Source organism: Lathamus discolor, chromosome 5 (genome assembly GCF_037157495.1).
Source record: "Lathamus discolor isolate bLatDis1 chromosome 5, bLatDis1.hap1, whole genome shotgun sequence".
Taxonomy (NCBI): domain Eukaryota; kingdom Metazoa; phylum Chordata; class Aves; order Psittaciformes; family Psittacidae; genus Lathamus; species Lathamus discolor.
The window spans coordinates 121,523,523-121,537,457 of record NC_088888.1 but is presented as its reverse complement, the minus strand read 5'-3'; the positions used below and the strand labels follow the sequence as shown (position 1 = coordinate 121,537,457).

General features: G+C 38.4%; 1 protein-coding gene across 6 annotated transcripts in view; it reads right to left on the bottom strand.

The window, feature by feature from the left end:
* Window positions 1-13,935, bottom strand: part of USP34 (ubiquitin specific peptidase 34) — a 139,303-nt gene that overhangs the window by 18,410 nt on the left and 106,958 nt on the right. For all 6 annotated transcript variants that reach the window (XM_065682384.1, XM_065682385.1, XM_065682386.1 and 3 more), the window contains 14 exons: window positions 12,470-12,534; window positions 12,301-12,376; window positions 12,141-12,188; window positions 11,491-11,556; window positions 9,954-10,034; window positions 8,646-8,731; window positions 7,402-7,570; window positions 7,243-7,317; window positions 6,540-6,691; window positions 6,108-6,156; window positions 5,899-6,003; window positions 5,732-5,776; window positions 3,248-3,352; window positions 292-439 (listed from right to left, as the gene is read on the bottom strand). In XM_065682384.1, the coding sequence (XP_065538456.1) occupies window positions 292-439; window positions 3,248-3,352; window positions 5,732-5,776; window positions 5,899-6,003; window positions 6,108-6,156; window positions 6,540-6,691; window positions 7,243-7,317; window positions 7,402-7,570; window positions 8,646-8,731; window positions 9,954-10,034; window positions 11,491-11,556; window positions 12,141-12,188; window positions 12,301-12,376; window positions 12,470-12,534 (1,270 nt within the window). The remainder of the gene's footprint in view (window positions 1-291; window positions 440-3,247; window positions 3,353-5,731; window positions 5,777-5,898; window positions 6,004-6,107; window positions 6,157-6,539; window positions 6,692-7,242; window positions 7,318-7,401; window positions 7,571-8,645; window positions 8,732-9,953; window positions 10,035-11,490; window positions 11,557-12,140; window positions 12,189-12,300; window positions 12,377-12,469; window positions 12,535-13,935) is intronic.

Below are 13,935 nucleotides of genomic sequence, written 5' to 3'. Positions count from 1 at the left end.
CCTCTTGGTTCTTTTTCTTCTTCCGGTTTTCCTGGATCTTATAGGTTAACCACATCAGACAAAGAACCTGCTAATGTATCATTCAAGTTATGAAATCAAAACCTTGTCTTCATCATGTCTTGACGAGGCACCAGAGTTGTACTAATAGTTAATATACAGCAATTCTAAAGCAGTTGGAAATTGAAGAAAAGACAAGCACGAGAGCATGGACTTAATTTGTGACAGGAATGCCCCATGCATAGTAATGTGCTACAGCACAAGAATCATTTTCTTCAATTTAAATTAACTTACAAGTTCTGACTCTAGGATAGTTGTGTGCCAGAAGGAAACGTTCCACCCAGTTTTCCATGTTTTGCAGCACCCAGCTGTGAGCTAGTTTGTTTCGAGGTGTTTGCACAGCCAGCCAGTCCAGGCACTGAGAAGGGTTGTATTCAATGACCTGAAAGAGGAGTGGAAAAATCAAAAAGAATACATTAACCTTGATACTAGGTACTGATTGCATATATATATAAAATACCCCTCACAGCCCTAAAAATAACTGCTAAGACTTCCAAAATGTATTTCCAAAACACCTAGGGCTATCAAAGCACTGACAAGAACAAGGTGGCTCTGGCAGGCAAAGAAAACCCTTAGCAAATTTCCCTGGTCTGGGCTTCTGAATCTTTTCTGAATCAAAGTTCAGAGCTTTTGAAAGGTCAGTCCACAAAGTTACTTGCCAAATCTGTTCTGCATATGAATCCTTTCTGCATCCTAAGAAAAGAGAAGGTTCAGGGGAGACGTTATAACAAGTCTTCCAATACCTAAAGAAATTTGGAGAGGAGCTTTTTACAAGCCCCTGCAGTGACAGGACAAGGGGGAATGGCTTTAGCTGACATTAGGCAGAAGCTCTTCCCTGTGAGGGTGCTGAGGTGCTGGCACAGGGTGCCAGAGAAGCTGTGGCTGCCCCATCCCTGACAATGCTCAAGGCTAGGTTGGATGGGGCTTGGAGCAACCTGCTCTAGTGGAAGGTGTCCCTGCCCATAGCAAGTGCTGGAACTGGATGAGCTTTAGGGTCCCTTCCAACCCAATCCCTGTTTGTTAAGGCAATGTTAAGCACTTGGAAAACTGAACAATCTTGTCTTTAGATAGAAACAAAGCTTTTTGTATTTTAAATAACTAACACAAAACCTTAACATCTAATCATTTTTTTCATGTGAGTTCTATCAAAAGAACATAAGCGGTATGCAAATGCGTGCATATAGCTTCATGCTGAGGGTAACCATTATGATTTTTATGAAAAGACAATTTCAAGAAATAAATTCATCTGGTGCTTTTCATAGGTAACGACAAGCCCAATGTCACAAACACAACGGAGTGCTGTTGTGCAGTTATCAAAGCTTTACAAATAAGAAGGCCAAATGGAGCTTCCGTGCCTTTCTGGTTCTGTGTAGTTGAAAATTTGCTGACATCAGGCCAATTCATGTGCTAGTGTTAAAAAGCTGTTTCCTTTTTACCTTGAGACCCAGGTGCCCAGACAAGAAAAAGGCACTCTATCTACATAAAGAACAATAGGCAGTAACTGGGTTGCTGAAGCTGTTCCCAACTACTCTAATCCACCTGAAGAGTATGAGCAGCTGAAATGACCAAACCTCTGCTTATAAAATACTAATGACAGTTTAAAAATATACACATTAAGAACAATCTCCTCCTTTTTTTTCTAGAAATGACAAATGGATCTGTCAAGTTTCCTCTGCAATAGCTGGAGGGTCTCTCCTAGAAAGAGACTGTCATTGTTCACTGTCTTCACAGCTCAAGCACTTTTTAATGCATTCCAGAAGCTGGAGTGGCTGCAAAAGTAGGTTCTATATCCCAAACCTGTCTGCATGAACTGCTGAGCCCTCAGTCCCTGCCTGCACAATTGGTATCTCTATAGACCTTGTGTCACCAAGGGAAGGATAAAGATGCTGGCAACACCAGAGGCTGAACCCATGACTTCTACAGCTGAAAGTGTGACTTCCCTTCAGAAACCTGTCACTGACTTGCTTCCTCTGTAGGTTCAGTTTGTATAGTACGAATAAAAAGGGAAATAAAAGAGGATTACTTAACAAATTACATACCTAAACTCTGTGGCTAACAGAAGCATAAAGCAGGGGTACTCACTTCATGCCACAGCTTGTGTAGTGTCATAGGAAGTTTAATTACTAAAACTCTCTTGGAAAACAAGAGACATTCATAATCCACCACTTCCCTGTATACAGAAAGCAGCTAGATGTAATTCTTGACCTTGAGATCTGCTGTTTGAACTCTCTTTACCTGAGGTACAGCAGTTACAGTTAATACATACTATAATCAGACACCTAGCAAACACTTTGGTATGTGCTTTCCCAGATTACCTAGTGGTTCCTATCCTTAACTGCTCCTAACCAGGAATAAAATACTCTTGGATATTTTATCCTGAAGTGCTTGAGTGGGTAAGACAGGTTTGTGTCTTACCAGAGGGCTCAGTACTGCACAGTAATAACCTGCTACAAGCCCCAGCCCCACTTTATGGAGAGTATTAAAGGTAGTGAGTGTTCAGCAGCTTGTGCTCAGCAGTCTTCAGGCTGGACTCACTGTGCTCAGGCAGTCTTTATAGACAGTAAATTTGTCCTGGGAACTTAAAGAGCAGCTACCTGAAGTGATGGCTTAATTCCTAACCTATTGCTCAGAGCAAGGAATTCCTCTCTCTGACAACTTGGTTAAAAAGTCTCTTACTAGCTTTTGAAATGGGAGGAAGAAGGCTCCTGCACCACAGCAATTATCCACTACGCTCAATTTAACGCTACTTGAGGGGTGAAAGATGTTAATGAGCATTTTACAGAGAACAAAAAAATGTCAAACCAACACTCAAAGAACCAGCATCTAATGGACCCCCGCCCCCGCCAAATGCTTTACAGTCCTTGCAAAAGAACAACTGAGAAAAATCAGTGGAATTTGCCTAGAAGAAGCATTTTAGACCCTTATTATGAATCCAGTATTTTCTCATTAGACTGCAATTTAGAGTTAAACTGAAATACCAATTAACCCAAATACTGTTAAAATCAAAGTTACACCAGAACTTCTAAATGTCTATTAGCTGTTGCTCTTTATTTGGAAGAGAAACGGTCATAAAATAATGAAAATCAGGAATTGATGCAGCAATAACGACAAGGAAAGTAAAACTTTTTCATAGGCATAAAAGAAACAAGAGAAAACCAATTTGGCTTCTGTCTGCTTTTACATGTTGTACCTCCCATATCCTCTGCAGAATGTAAGAAGCGAAGGGTGGCATTCCCGGTGGTCCACCGGCAAATTCCATGAGCATGGTCAGCAATTTGAAGAAAGGATTGGCTGCCTGGAACGCATAAAGAAGAAAAACGTCCATTTGATCTATTTCACTCACTAATTTTTGTATAGTCTTTGTAAAACAGCCCAACTGTTTGCATAAAAAACAGATAGAATCATAGAATCATAGAACAGTTAAGGGTTGGAAAGGACCTCAAGATCATCCAGTTCCAACCCCCCTACCATGGGCAGGAGCATCTCACACTAAACCATCCCACACAAGGCTTCATCCAACCTGGCCTTGAACACTGCCAGGGATGGAGCACTCACAACCTCCCTGGGCAGCCTGTTCCAGTGCCTCACCACACTAACAGGAAAGAATTTTCTCCTTATATCCAATTTAAACTTCCCCTGTTTAAGTTTTAACCCATCGCCCCTTCTCCTGTCACTACAGTCCCTGACAAAGAGTCCCTCCCCAGCATCCCTATACATTTATATTAGTTATTTAATTATTTAATTATTATTATTTAATATGCAAATAATCCATATATGTTGATAATCTACATATGGGTACAACAGAATTAAAGCCACTGGTTATAGCTAGTGCCAGGCAACACAAACGCATTACCTAGGATCAGCGTAGAAGTATATAGGTACAAGGAAATAACAGTTCACACTTTGTCACATTATCCTGAAGAAAGAAGGGGGATCAAACTGTATGGTGCTGAAGAATTCACCAATTTATCCTGGTTTGTACATATAAAAGATCTCCCTGCCTCAGAGAAGGTATTATTCTTAGGTATTTGCATAACACGTAACATGGATCCTGAATAGTTTATCCTAAAGCAGCACATTCTGAGGGTTACACTGTTTTCCTCTGAAACAACAAACGGTTCTACACTAACAGGTTGGCTCTACTATGAATTCTGTTGTTTAAGTTTGCTAAGACTCACCCAGCTTTTAACAATGCTTCAAGAAAAGTGCTTACTACTGCTGTTACATACTTTGCACCTCACCCAAAACGTCTCTGGCGCACGTGTGTGTGTGCAAAGCAAAGAAAGCATAAAAACATAGCATACGTTAGCATGAGGAGGGAAGTACACTGTCATCCGACAGTGCCCATTCCATCACACAAAGCAAAGCTGCCATGAGAGCGATTTTGGACGTGCCTCTTTTCTAAGTATGATCATAACTCCTCTGCTTGACATGCCCTCTATTTTTCCTGATTATTTTTCCTTTCCTGACAGCACTATATAAGAACTTCCTTGTGTGAGCATAAACTTCTCCGCTCCCTATTTTCCATGTGGAATCCATCTGGAACTCTCAGCATTTTTGTTATTACCAGGGCAGGAATTTATTCTGACTGAGAAACAGGCTTGCATGCACAGAACTGCAAAGTGGTGCCCCAAAACTTGAACAAGATGATGATAATTATGTTGGAGCAATCCCAGGCACAGCTACAGGTTGAGCAGAGAAAAGATTCAGAGCAGCCCTGCGGAGAAGGACTTGGGGGTGTTGGTTGATGAGAAAATGAACATGAGCTGGCTCCAGCGTGCGCTTGCAGCCCAGAAAGCCAACCCCATCCTGGGCTGCATCAAAAGAAGTGTGACCAGCAGGTCGAAGGAGGTGATCCTGCCCCTCTGCTCTGCTCTAATGAGACCTCACTTGAAGCACTGTGTGCAGTTCTGGTGTTCTCAACATAAAAAGGACATGGAACTGCTGGAACAAGTCCAGAGGAGGCCACGAAGATGATCAGGGACTGGAGCACCTCCTGTATGAAGACAGGCTGAGAAAGTTGGGGCTGTTCAGCCTGGAGAAGAGAAGGCTGCGTGGGGACCTCAGAGCAGCCTTCCAGTACCTGAAGGGGGCCTATAGGGATGCTGGGGAGGGACTCTTCATTAGGGACTGCAGTGATAGGACAAGGGGTAATGGGTTAAAACTTAAACAGGGGAAGTTTAGATTGGATATAAGGAAGAAGTTCTTTACTGTAAGGGTGGTGAGGCACTGGAATGGGTTGCCCAGGGAGGTTGTGAGTGCTCCATCCCTGGAGGTGTTCAAGGCCAGGTTGGACAGAGCCTTGGGTGAGATGGTTTAGTGTGAGGTGTCCCTGCTCATGGCAGGGGGCTGGAACTGGATGATCTTAAGGTCCTTTCCAACCCTAACTATTCTATGGTTCTATGATTCTATGATTATTGTTACCAATTCTCTTAATTCATGTAGGTGGAGAAGCTAGAAATACACTGTCTTTGAATAAAAAGTTCATCTTAAATTGCATACCAGGTTTAGAAAACTTAATACACAGTGCAGTTAGACTTCATTTAATGTCACAAAAACTTCCATGGATCATCTTCCATGCAAGATTTTTGGTTAGGGAAGGATTATTTAAGTAAGTTAAAACAGAAAAATATTAACACAGATGATTTAATATACAAGTGGGATGTTCACATACCTCAGGAGTCAACTTCGCTATAGATGTGAAAAGCATGGACACAATCTGAAAAACAGAACAAACGAAACTCACTTAGACTTGTGCTTATTCAGTTAAAAGAATACAGATTACCCCTTACAATTATTAGATAAGATTTTCAACAACCAGCTACAGCCTCTGATACTTACATGTTCTGCGAGTCGATTATTGTACCGACACAAACTGAAAATGAGATTGCAAGTTTGCCTGATGTTGATACCATCACGGATATGTTGAAACAAAAAAGGGAAACCCTGCAACAAACAACGAGATACTAGCACACTGTCTACAGTTATGTACGTACACATGCATCTGTGCTTTTCTATGAGGCTTATACAGTCATATTTGAAGGAATTACCTTTCCTCCTGTTAATGCTGCCATGTCGTTTTGTGACAGGGTCAAATGTCTAAAATACAAAAGAAAACCTTTATCACTTCAGCAATTAAGGTAAAGGAGAAATGCAGGACTGAGTGGTAGCTTATATTCTTTATATCACAATATATAAAAGAAAATAAAGGTACTGATATAAAACTGAACAAACGTGATAAATACAGTCTACTTAAACCAAATAAACAAAAGAAATACAAATGTGGTCAACTAAATGTGGTCAACACTAACTAAACATTTATCTTTTAAATGGTTAAAGATATAACGGGCCCATACACAATCTCATTTATACTGCTAAAAAAAAGCACACTAGAAAAAATCTCACTCCAAGAAATCCATACAATCTGTAATTTCAGGCCTAGCTCAGATTAGAATTTACTTTGGGCTTTCAGAAGCTCTTGCCTTTCTGAGCGAGACTGTTCCACTAGAAGAGCAATCAGGGCAATCATCTTCTCCAGCGCAGCAGGTCTGTATTTTTCTTCTGCCAGAGAAAGTATATCTTCCTCTTCCTCCTCTTCCTCCCCTTCTTCCTCAGAAAGTACTTCAACCTGTGGCTGAAGGGAGAAATAAGATAACTTCATTGTGGACATTTTGCACCTTAATTTCAAAGAGCCTGTATGAGGGTTTTGTCATTTATCCAGAGCAACCTAATAAACTTGCATGAATCAAACCAGGTGAATACCTCATCACTTGATTTTCACATTGAAATATTCAGCTTGCACAAGCTAAACTGTACTTACAAATACAAGAGGTAGGCTGGTTGAAGGCACTACACAGCCTGATATGCTGGTCTAATTAATAAAAAAGCAAATGCATTTAAAAGCTCAAGTTGTACAACAGGAGTAAGCAATCAATTGCTATTACCATTAATAGCATAGTAAGGGCAACTTTAATTGCTTCTACTTAATCTCTATTTCTATAGTAAATAGAAATAGCTAATTCAGCATCTTTCTTGAATATTATATTCACTTAAACATTGAAAAAAATAACATGAGTGAAGCAATTTAAATTTAACTGCTGAAAGGCGGTTCAAGAGACACAGCATGAATGATGACATATGTAAAATAGGAAAGTGGTTCTTGTTACACAAGATATTAAAACTTACATTTTCAGGTCCTTTAGTTCCCATGTAGAAATGGACCATTGTAGATATGGCTTGCAGTGAAAGCAAGAACTGGCTCTGAAACAAGCAGATATTGAATTACTTGAAAATATATACGTGCTTATACATAACTCATTCCCCAAACTACCAGGCTATACTCACTTCCTCTTCTCCCATTTTGGCAAACTCATAAAGAAAGGCAAAGTATTCTGTGAGATGTTTACTGTGAGGCTTCACACCATGCTCCATGATTGACAAGAGCGTCTTCACAAAGCGTGTCACACAAGAGCGACTGCCGATGTCCTCCACAGGACCATCCATGTCATCCGAACTGAAAACAAAACCCAACTTAGGTTATGTCACACAATACATAGAGCATAAAATCATCTAGAACCAGGAACACAATAAAATATTCAGACAAACTTGCAGTTTTCTACTCTGTCCTGCTATCATACACAGCTCTCTCACACTTTCACTTACGCTAAGTATATCCTACATAACAATGTGGCTTAACATAGTGTAGCATCTGCCAGTCAAAATGTTGAAAGGGCAATAAAATCAGCATTCCAAGTCAAGATTCCAGGCCGGAAAAGAATTCTTAGAAAAACAGTATTAGGGGATCTCCTACTTAAAATCATCCCCTTGATGAAGGGGATCTTACTCCTCTACTGGAAGTTGGATCTTAACACTGAACAAGTGACAGAAGCTTTTAAAGTAAGGTTTCCAGAGAAAAATTCTATTTATTGCCATGAAAACTGTATCTTCAGGTCCTGCATTTTGTCCTGGCAATGTGGTTATTACAAACTCTGCCATTTTTGCTCTAGAAAAAAAGTTATTATCAGGATTCACAAGCTTAACCCAAGAAATGACAGAAAAAAACACTTTCTTCTTCTTCTCATGATATATCAAAAAGGATAAAGATTTCATAATTGGAGACAAAGTGACAGCTTTCTAGACAATCAGCAGAAAAAATGGGATCCAACTGTTTTTTCCTACTTTTTGACAAAGCCTGTGATTTAGTTACAAGATACAGGACAAGCCTCTCATCTCCAACGTCTTATACCAGACTTAAAACTCAAAATTCGCACCTATATCCTCTGGATCCAATCTACAATCAGATTCTCATGTGTAAGCAGTGAGATTTACACTTGCAGCACGTTACTGGCAGTGAAAAGACCATACTGAAAACCTATGCTACGGGAACAAATCTTTCAAACAATGTCTTTTTAGACACTGGCTTTTGCAACCATAGTAGTGTTTTTAAGTAAGTCAGAGCACTTTGAGTAAATAACAAAGAAAACTAAACCAGAACTATTTTTATGAGTCCATTCTGAATAATTCATTGAACACAAGCGGTTATGGTAACGCATGCAGTAAGTAGAAGTGCTGAGGTGCTTTGATTTTACCAGTCTTCCATTCCTGGCTGAAGATAGAGATGTGCATGCACTGGCCTCAGTCTCTGTATCACGTGAATACACAAACGCTGGAACATCTGCAAAAGGACAAGCACATGAACTCCACATGTTCATTCTTTTACATAGATGTCAACATTGATTTCCTAAGCAAAGACTATTCTGTTGTTGAGCACTACTTCCAGCTCTGAGGAATTCAAAGCTAAAATTGGGATTGAGACACCCAAATTCCATTTCTTACTGCACTGACACATCGTATTTTAACAAACCTGGTATTTATAAACACATCTGACAGAGGAGCCCTAAAATGTGCTTTTAATATTGGTGTGCACTGCTCACTACTGAAACACGACTCAAGACTGCTGCTCATAAATATTATTGTTTCTTCAATCTCTATTTTCTGGAATGCTTAGATATTTTTTGCAAGGTATTTCTTAATTTACCTCTGGTTACAAGAATTTATGGATAAATTTTAAGGAAATTCCTTCCAGTAACTTAGAATTTGTAAAACATTCATCAGCTTTGCCTGAAATATGGTATAGAGTTTTGCCATGAAAGGAATATATTCCTTTAATGAAATGTTGCATACAGGAACTACGTAGGTTTCTGTATCTAAGTGTTACTTCAATAATCAGAAACCCAATTGAGGTATTCAGGTGAGAAAGTAAATGCTAAGGTTTTAGGTTACCCTGCTCTTGCAGGGGGGTTGGACTAGATGATCTTTTGAGGTCCCTTCCAACCCTTGGGATTCTGTGATTCTGTATTTGTGAATATCAAATGCTCCTAATATAGGTTTGGGTTTATTTTCCAGTTTGAACTATTTCCAGAAAAGGGTATTAACAAACCTTTGTAGCATAATATAAAATCAAATGTACCCACAAAAACCAAATGCAGAAGTTAAGAACTGAAGCTCTGAGGAGTACTGAATGTACATGATCTGTTCTTTTTTGTTTGATGAATGTGTATCTTGACACATTATCGTTGAACTAATTCAGAAAATAAGATCTTTTTATGTAACGTGTTCAAATTTAGAGATCATGAGGCAGTTGTAGAAAACTTAATTTGCATCTATTGTGTCATTGTGTGACTACGGCACTATATTAACATCGATTTTGTTTCCGACAACAATAATGCTCCCATGGCCAAACACATTCTCTAAGTTATATGCAAGAATGGAAAAGAATAAGACAATTACAGGAAAGAACAAAAACTTTCAGAATCATTGTATGTGTCATAATAACTGTCCGTTTCTGTTCATGGGTCAAGCAGTCACCTGACTTAGAAAGGAACATTCTTTCTTACCTGTCTCACAATCTGATTGGGACACTTTATTAGAATCTGCATTGGCCACCAATCATCATCAGCCATACGATCCAAAAACCACTGCAGAAGATACATACTTTGTTAGTTTTGTTCCAAACTTGTTCTAGTCCAATCTTCTTTTTGCATGATATTAAAGTCTGAAGAAAAATTGATGTAACTATTATTAAGTAATAGGTGAGTTTTAATCCAATGGAAATCTAAATGTCTTCTGTGCATGAGAAGAAAGGAATAAAGATCAACAGCAGGAAACATCAACATTAACTTATATCCAGTTTCTTCTGTGTTCTGCATGTCATTGTTCAATTATCTGGAAGAACATGCTCATCCTGAAAAGTGACGTCAGCAGAATAAAAAACAATGCTTACAATGAATCTTGTAGAATAGGGATAGGCTAAACAAGAATGGAGTTCCTTATGCATTTTAACATGTGGAAAAGCCTTATCACCTCCAGAGACAAAAAAGGTATAAAAGTAACAGAGAATGATTTAGAGTTAAGACTCAGCAAATAATACAGCTGAGTTTCCCAGGATTTTGTTTTAGTCACAAGGAAAAACAGTTTAGTATCAAGAATCCAAGCTGTTCTCCCTTTTATTGTAATTGGACCTGAGCATTCTTTATTATATTAAATGTCTTCACTTGTTCTACGCATCTTAAGACTACACCACGCAAACAAAACTGTATCACCCACATACGGAACGTTACATAACAATTAAGCAATCTAGAATTAATTTCTAAAAGAATAATACATTTAATTCTTTTCTGCTGAATAAGGTCTAGGGCAGGATACAGGACGTATTGGGATCCATGTGCATTTAAACTATCACAGAAAGTCCATCACAGTATCCCAGTATTGTTTTGGCTAACACCGCAGTGAATTCTTTGGTGTTTCTCAGTCCTCTCCACTTTGTCCCAGACTCCCTTCAGGCAGAATCTTTAAAAGCTTTATATAAAAACATTCCTCCATTTTTTTCCTCCTCCTTCTAGGACTTTTAAGTCTTTCTATATATTGGGTTCAAAGTCCACAGCTTCACAAGCAAGGTGCCATACTGATTTGTTTTCAGCCAAATCTGACTTCAGCTGCTCTTACTCCCCCTAAGCTTCTTCATTGCATCATAGCCTTTTATCCCACTGCCCTCTGCCCTCGGATCCAACTCCAGGCCCTGCTACTCCTTAAACATTAGTCTGTCTTTCCATTTCTCTTGTGTGATTTCACTTAAACACCTCTTAATGACATAAATCAGTATGTAATAATCAAATAAAGAGGTAGTGACAGTCTGTCTCTTTTTATCCAGTGTCAAAATGATTTGGGGCTGTGGTCTGACCACAGGTTTCTGAAAACAAAAGTCAAGTCATTCCCCAGAATCTGCAGTAATCAGAGAGGATGAATTTCATCTCACAGTGCACAAATATGCCAAATACAGTAGTTCCAAAATATTCCAGGGATACGAACCTCCAGGAAAGTTAAACAATATATAGAAAGTTGGTTTGTACTTTGCTGAGTTCCTAAGTCACTTACTTCACAAGCTGCCTGACTGTTATTAAACTGTTTTGTTAACAGTTCAATCCACTGAAGCATTGTAGGCTGCAAAAAGAAATACAGAAAAAACTATAACTTAGAATAATAAATTGCTCCTTAATCCTTAAACGTTTCTAAACAGTCAGAACAACAAATCTTGAGCATACAAATAATAAATGCTTTATGAACTGGTTGTACCTACACAAAAATAATGGTACATACATTTGAAATCAATGCAAGTTGCAAGCAATGTGTAGTAGCTACTCATGTAATTCTACCCAAACATAATTCTTACTAATCCAGGACCATCTAGAATTAGTAGCATGTCACCACAGACAAGAAAGAAGTAACATCTGACTAAGAATAATGATGGTTCAGATGGAACAGAACTTTCCTGTTCATGGGAGTATTTAAACATATCTTAATATATATAAATACACGTTTTATTATGTGTTAAAAACAGAACCCACACTTTTACCATTGTGCAGTGCTTCTTTTAAATGTGTTTAAATAACACTATTTATCCATTAACTTTGTATCACCTGTGGTACTTATTACACCTCAAAATCAGGCTTTTAAAATGAAAAAGTACATCCTTCCCACTGTATTCATGCAGCTACTTAATGAGAATTTACAAGTAAATGGAATACCTTTTCCTTTGAATGAATAAATGTCTCTAGCACAAAGGAAGTGCTTAACTGAAAAGAAAAAAAATATGATATTGCACCATTGATTATAGAAATGCCCGAATTACAATGTAAAAAAGGTAAAAAATATAGAATAAGCATGATCTATTTTCGAAGTACTTACTTTTGCTGTCATCAGGGAAACCGCTTTTGGGTCTGGTAGCGTGCTTGGGATGCTACTACACAACTGCCACATAAACCTAGAGCCAGTAATTTTATTTGTTAATTAAAATAAATGATGAAAATCAGCAAGAAAAGATGCATTAATATTACTGTTTTAAAGGAAAACTTACCCAAAATATGTATGTTCAAAAATGTTCTTGTCTTGAAGAAACTGCATGTTATCATGCCATATCCACTGAAGAAAAAATGCTAACATCAGATACAAGAAAGCAGTTTATTTCACTACATAAGCATGAATTTCAGAATATTTAAACGCTTGCCATGGCTAAGAAAGCAGCATTTTTTCTTATGAAAAATTATGTGTGGAAGCATTTTCTTTATTTTAAAGGATTAGCTCAAAGTTGGGCTATTCATATCATAGTGAGCATTAGTTTTGCCTGTCGTATGACTGCGAAACAGAGTTCAGAATCTTCTCTTTCTGTGATCTCATTTTTACAACTTTATTACATTTTTAGGCTGAGATTTTTCAGAACTGATCCAACACGTTAAAAAAGAACCACAGTTTCAGGTCTTCTTGTGCTGTCTGTGATAGTGAAGTAACTTAAAACCCCAAAACCTCTCTAAACAGAGTTTCACTAACTGCAATCAGCCAGGCCTTCCAGCAGCCAGGTATGGCTGAAGTTCTGACCTACAGCCTGGTGAGCTCTCTGAACTTCTGATAAATTCTCAAATAGGAATATTTGACTCTCCGTCATTAACCAGAATAGGGATTTCATGCCAGGTTTCCCCGTTCCTCTCTACAAAACTATGTTTTTGACCACATCTGTAGTATTTTTCACATAAAAATAATTTAAAAGCTTAACCTTGATAAAATCTGTTATTATTTTTAAGAGAAGGATGAAAAGCACAATCTGCTTTGCTGGCTAGGGATGAGCCTCTTTAAGTTAAGAACCTAACACATGACTGGTGATAAAGCAATACCTTAGCGAAGCAGGGAAACGGGTTTTTCAGGAGATAAAAAAGGAGAAGAATGCCTTACAAATCCCATATTGGGGATGTATCTAGCACAGGGGGATCCCTAGTGAAACACTCTGTTCCTGTGCTTTACCTCTTCCAATTCCTCAGACCATACATGGCTTAAATAGTATCTTTATATAAAAAGCCAAGTGTCCTGAAAACAGCTCCATCACTGTGGAGAACAGGGAAGTTTAGCTGTTACCGGAATTACCCCTTTTCCCAACACCTGGGCTACTCTATAGCTATGGGGAGGAAGGGATCCTTTTCTGATTGATGCTTTCACTTGGAATTTCAAAACCCACTAGCAAAAGTGCAAACAAACAGTTGGAACTATTCTCTTATCTTGTCCCACCTGAAAGCAAGAAGTTGCTGAGGAACTAAAGCATGAAAAGGATGGTGGTTAACGGGTACTACTACTTCCTGTAGTACTGCAACTGTTCACAAAATGCTGGTAAGTGCTCACAAAACCCAACCAACCAGTGTTCTACCAATTTTGATAAATATGAAGTAGAATGATGCAGAATTAAATTAAAAAATACAGGCCAGAATAAGAAAATGTCTACAATTTACATTCAATGGAAATCTGAATTTACTTCCTATCAAAGACCATTGTCCTAAG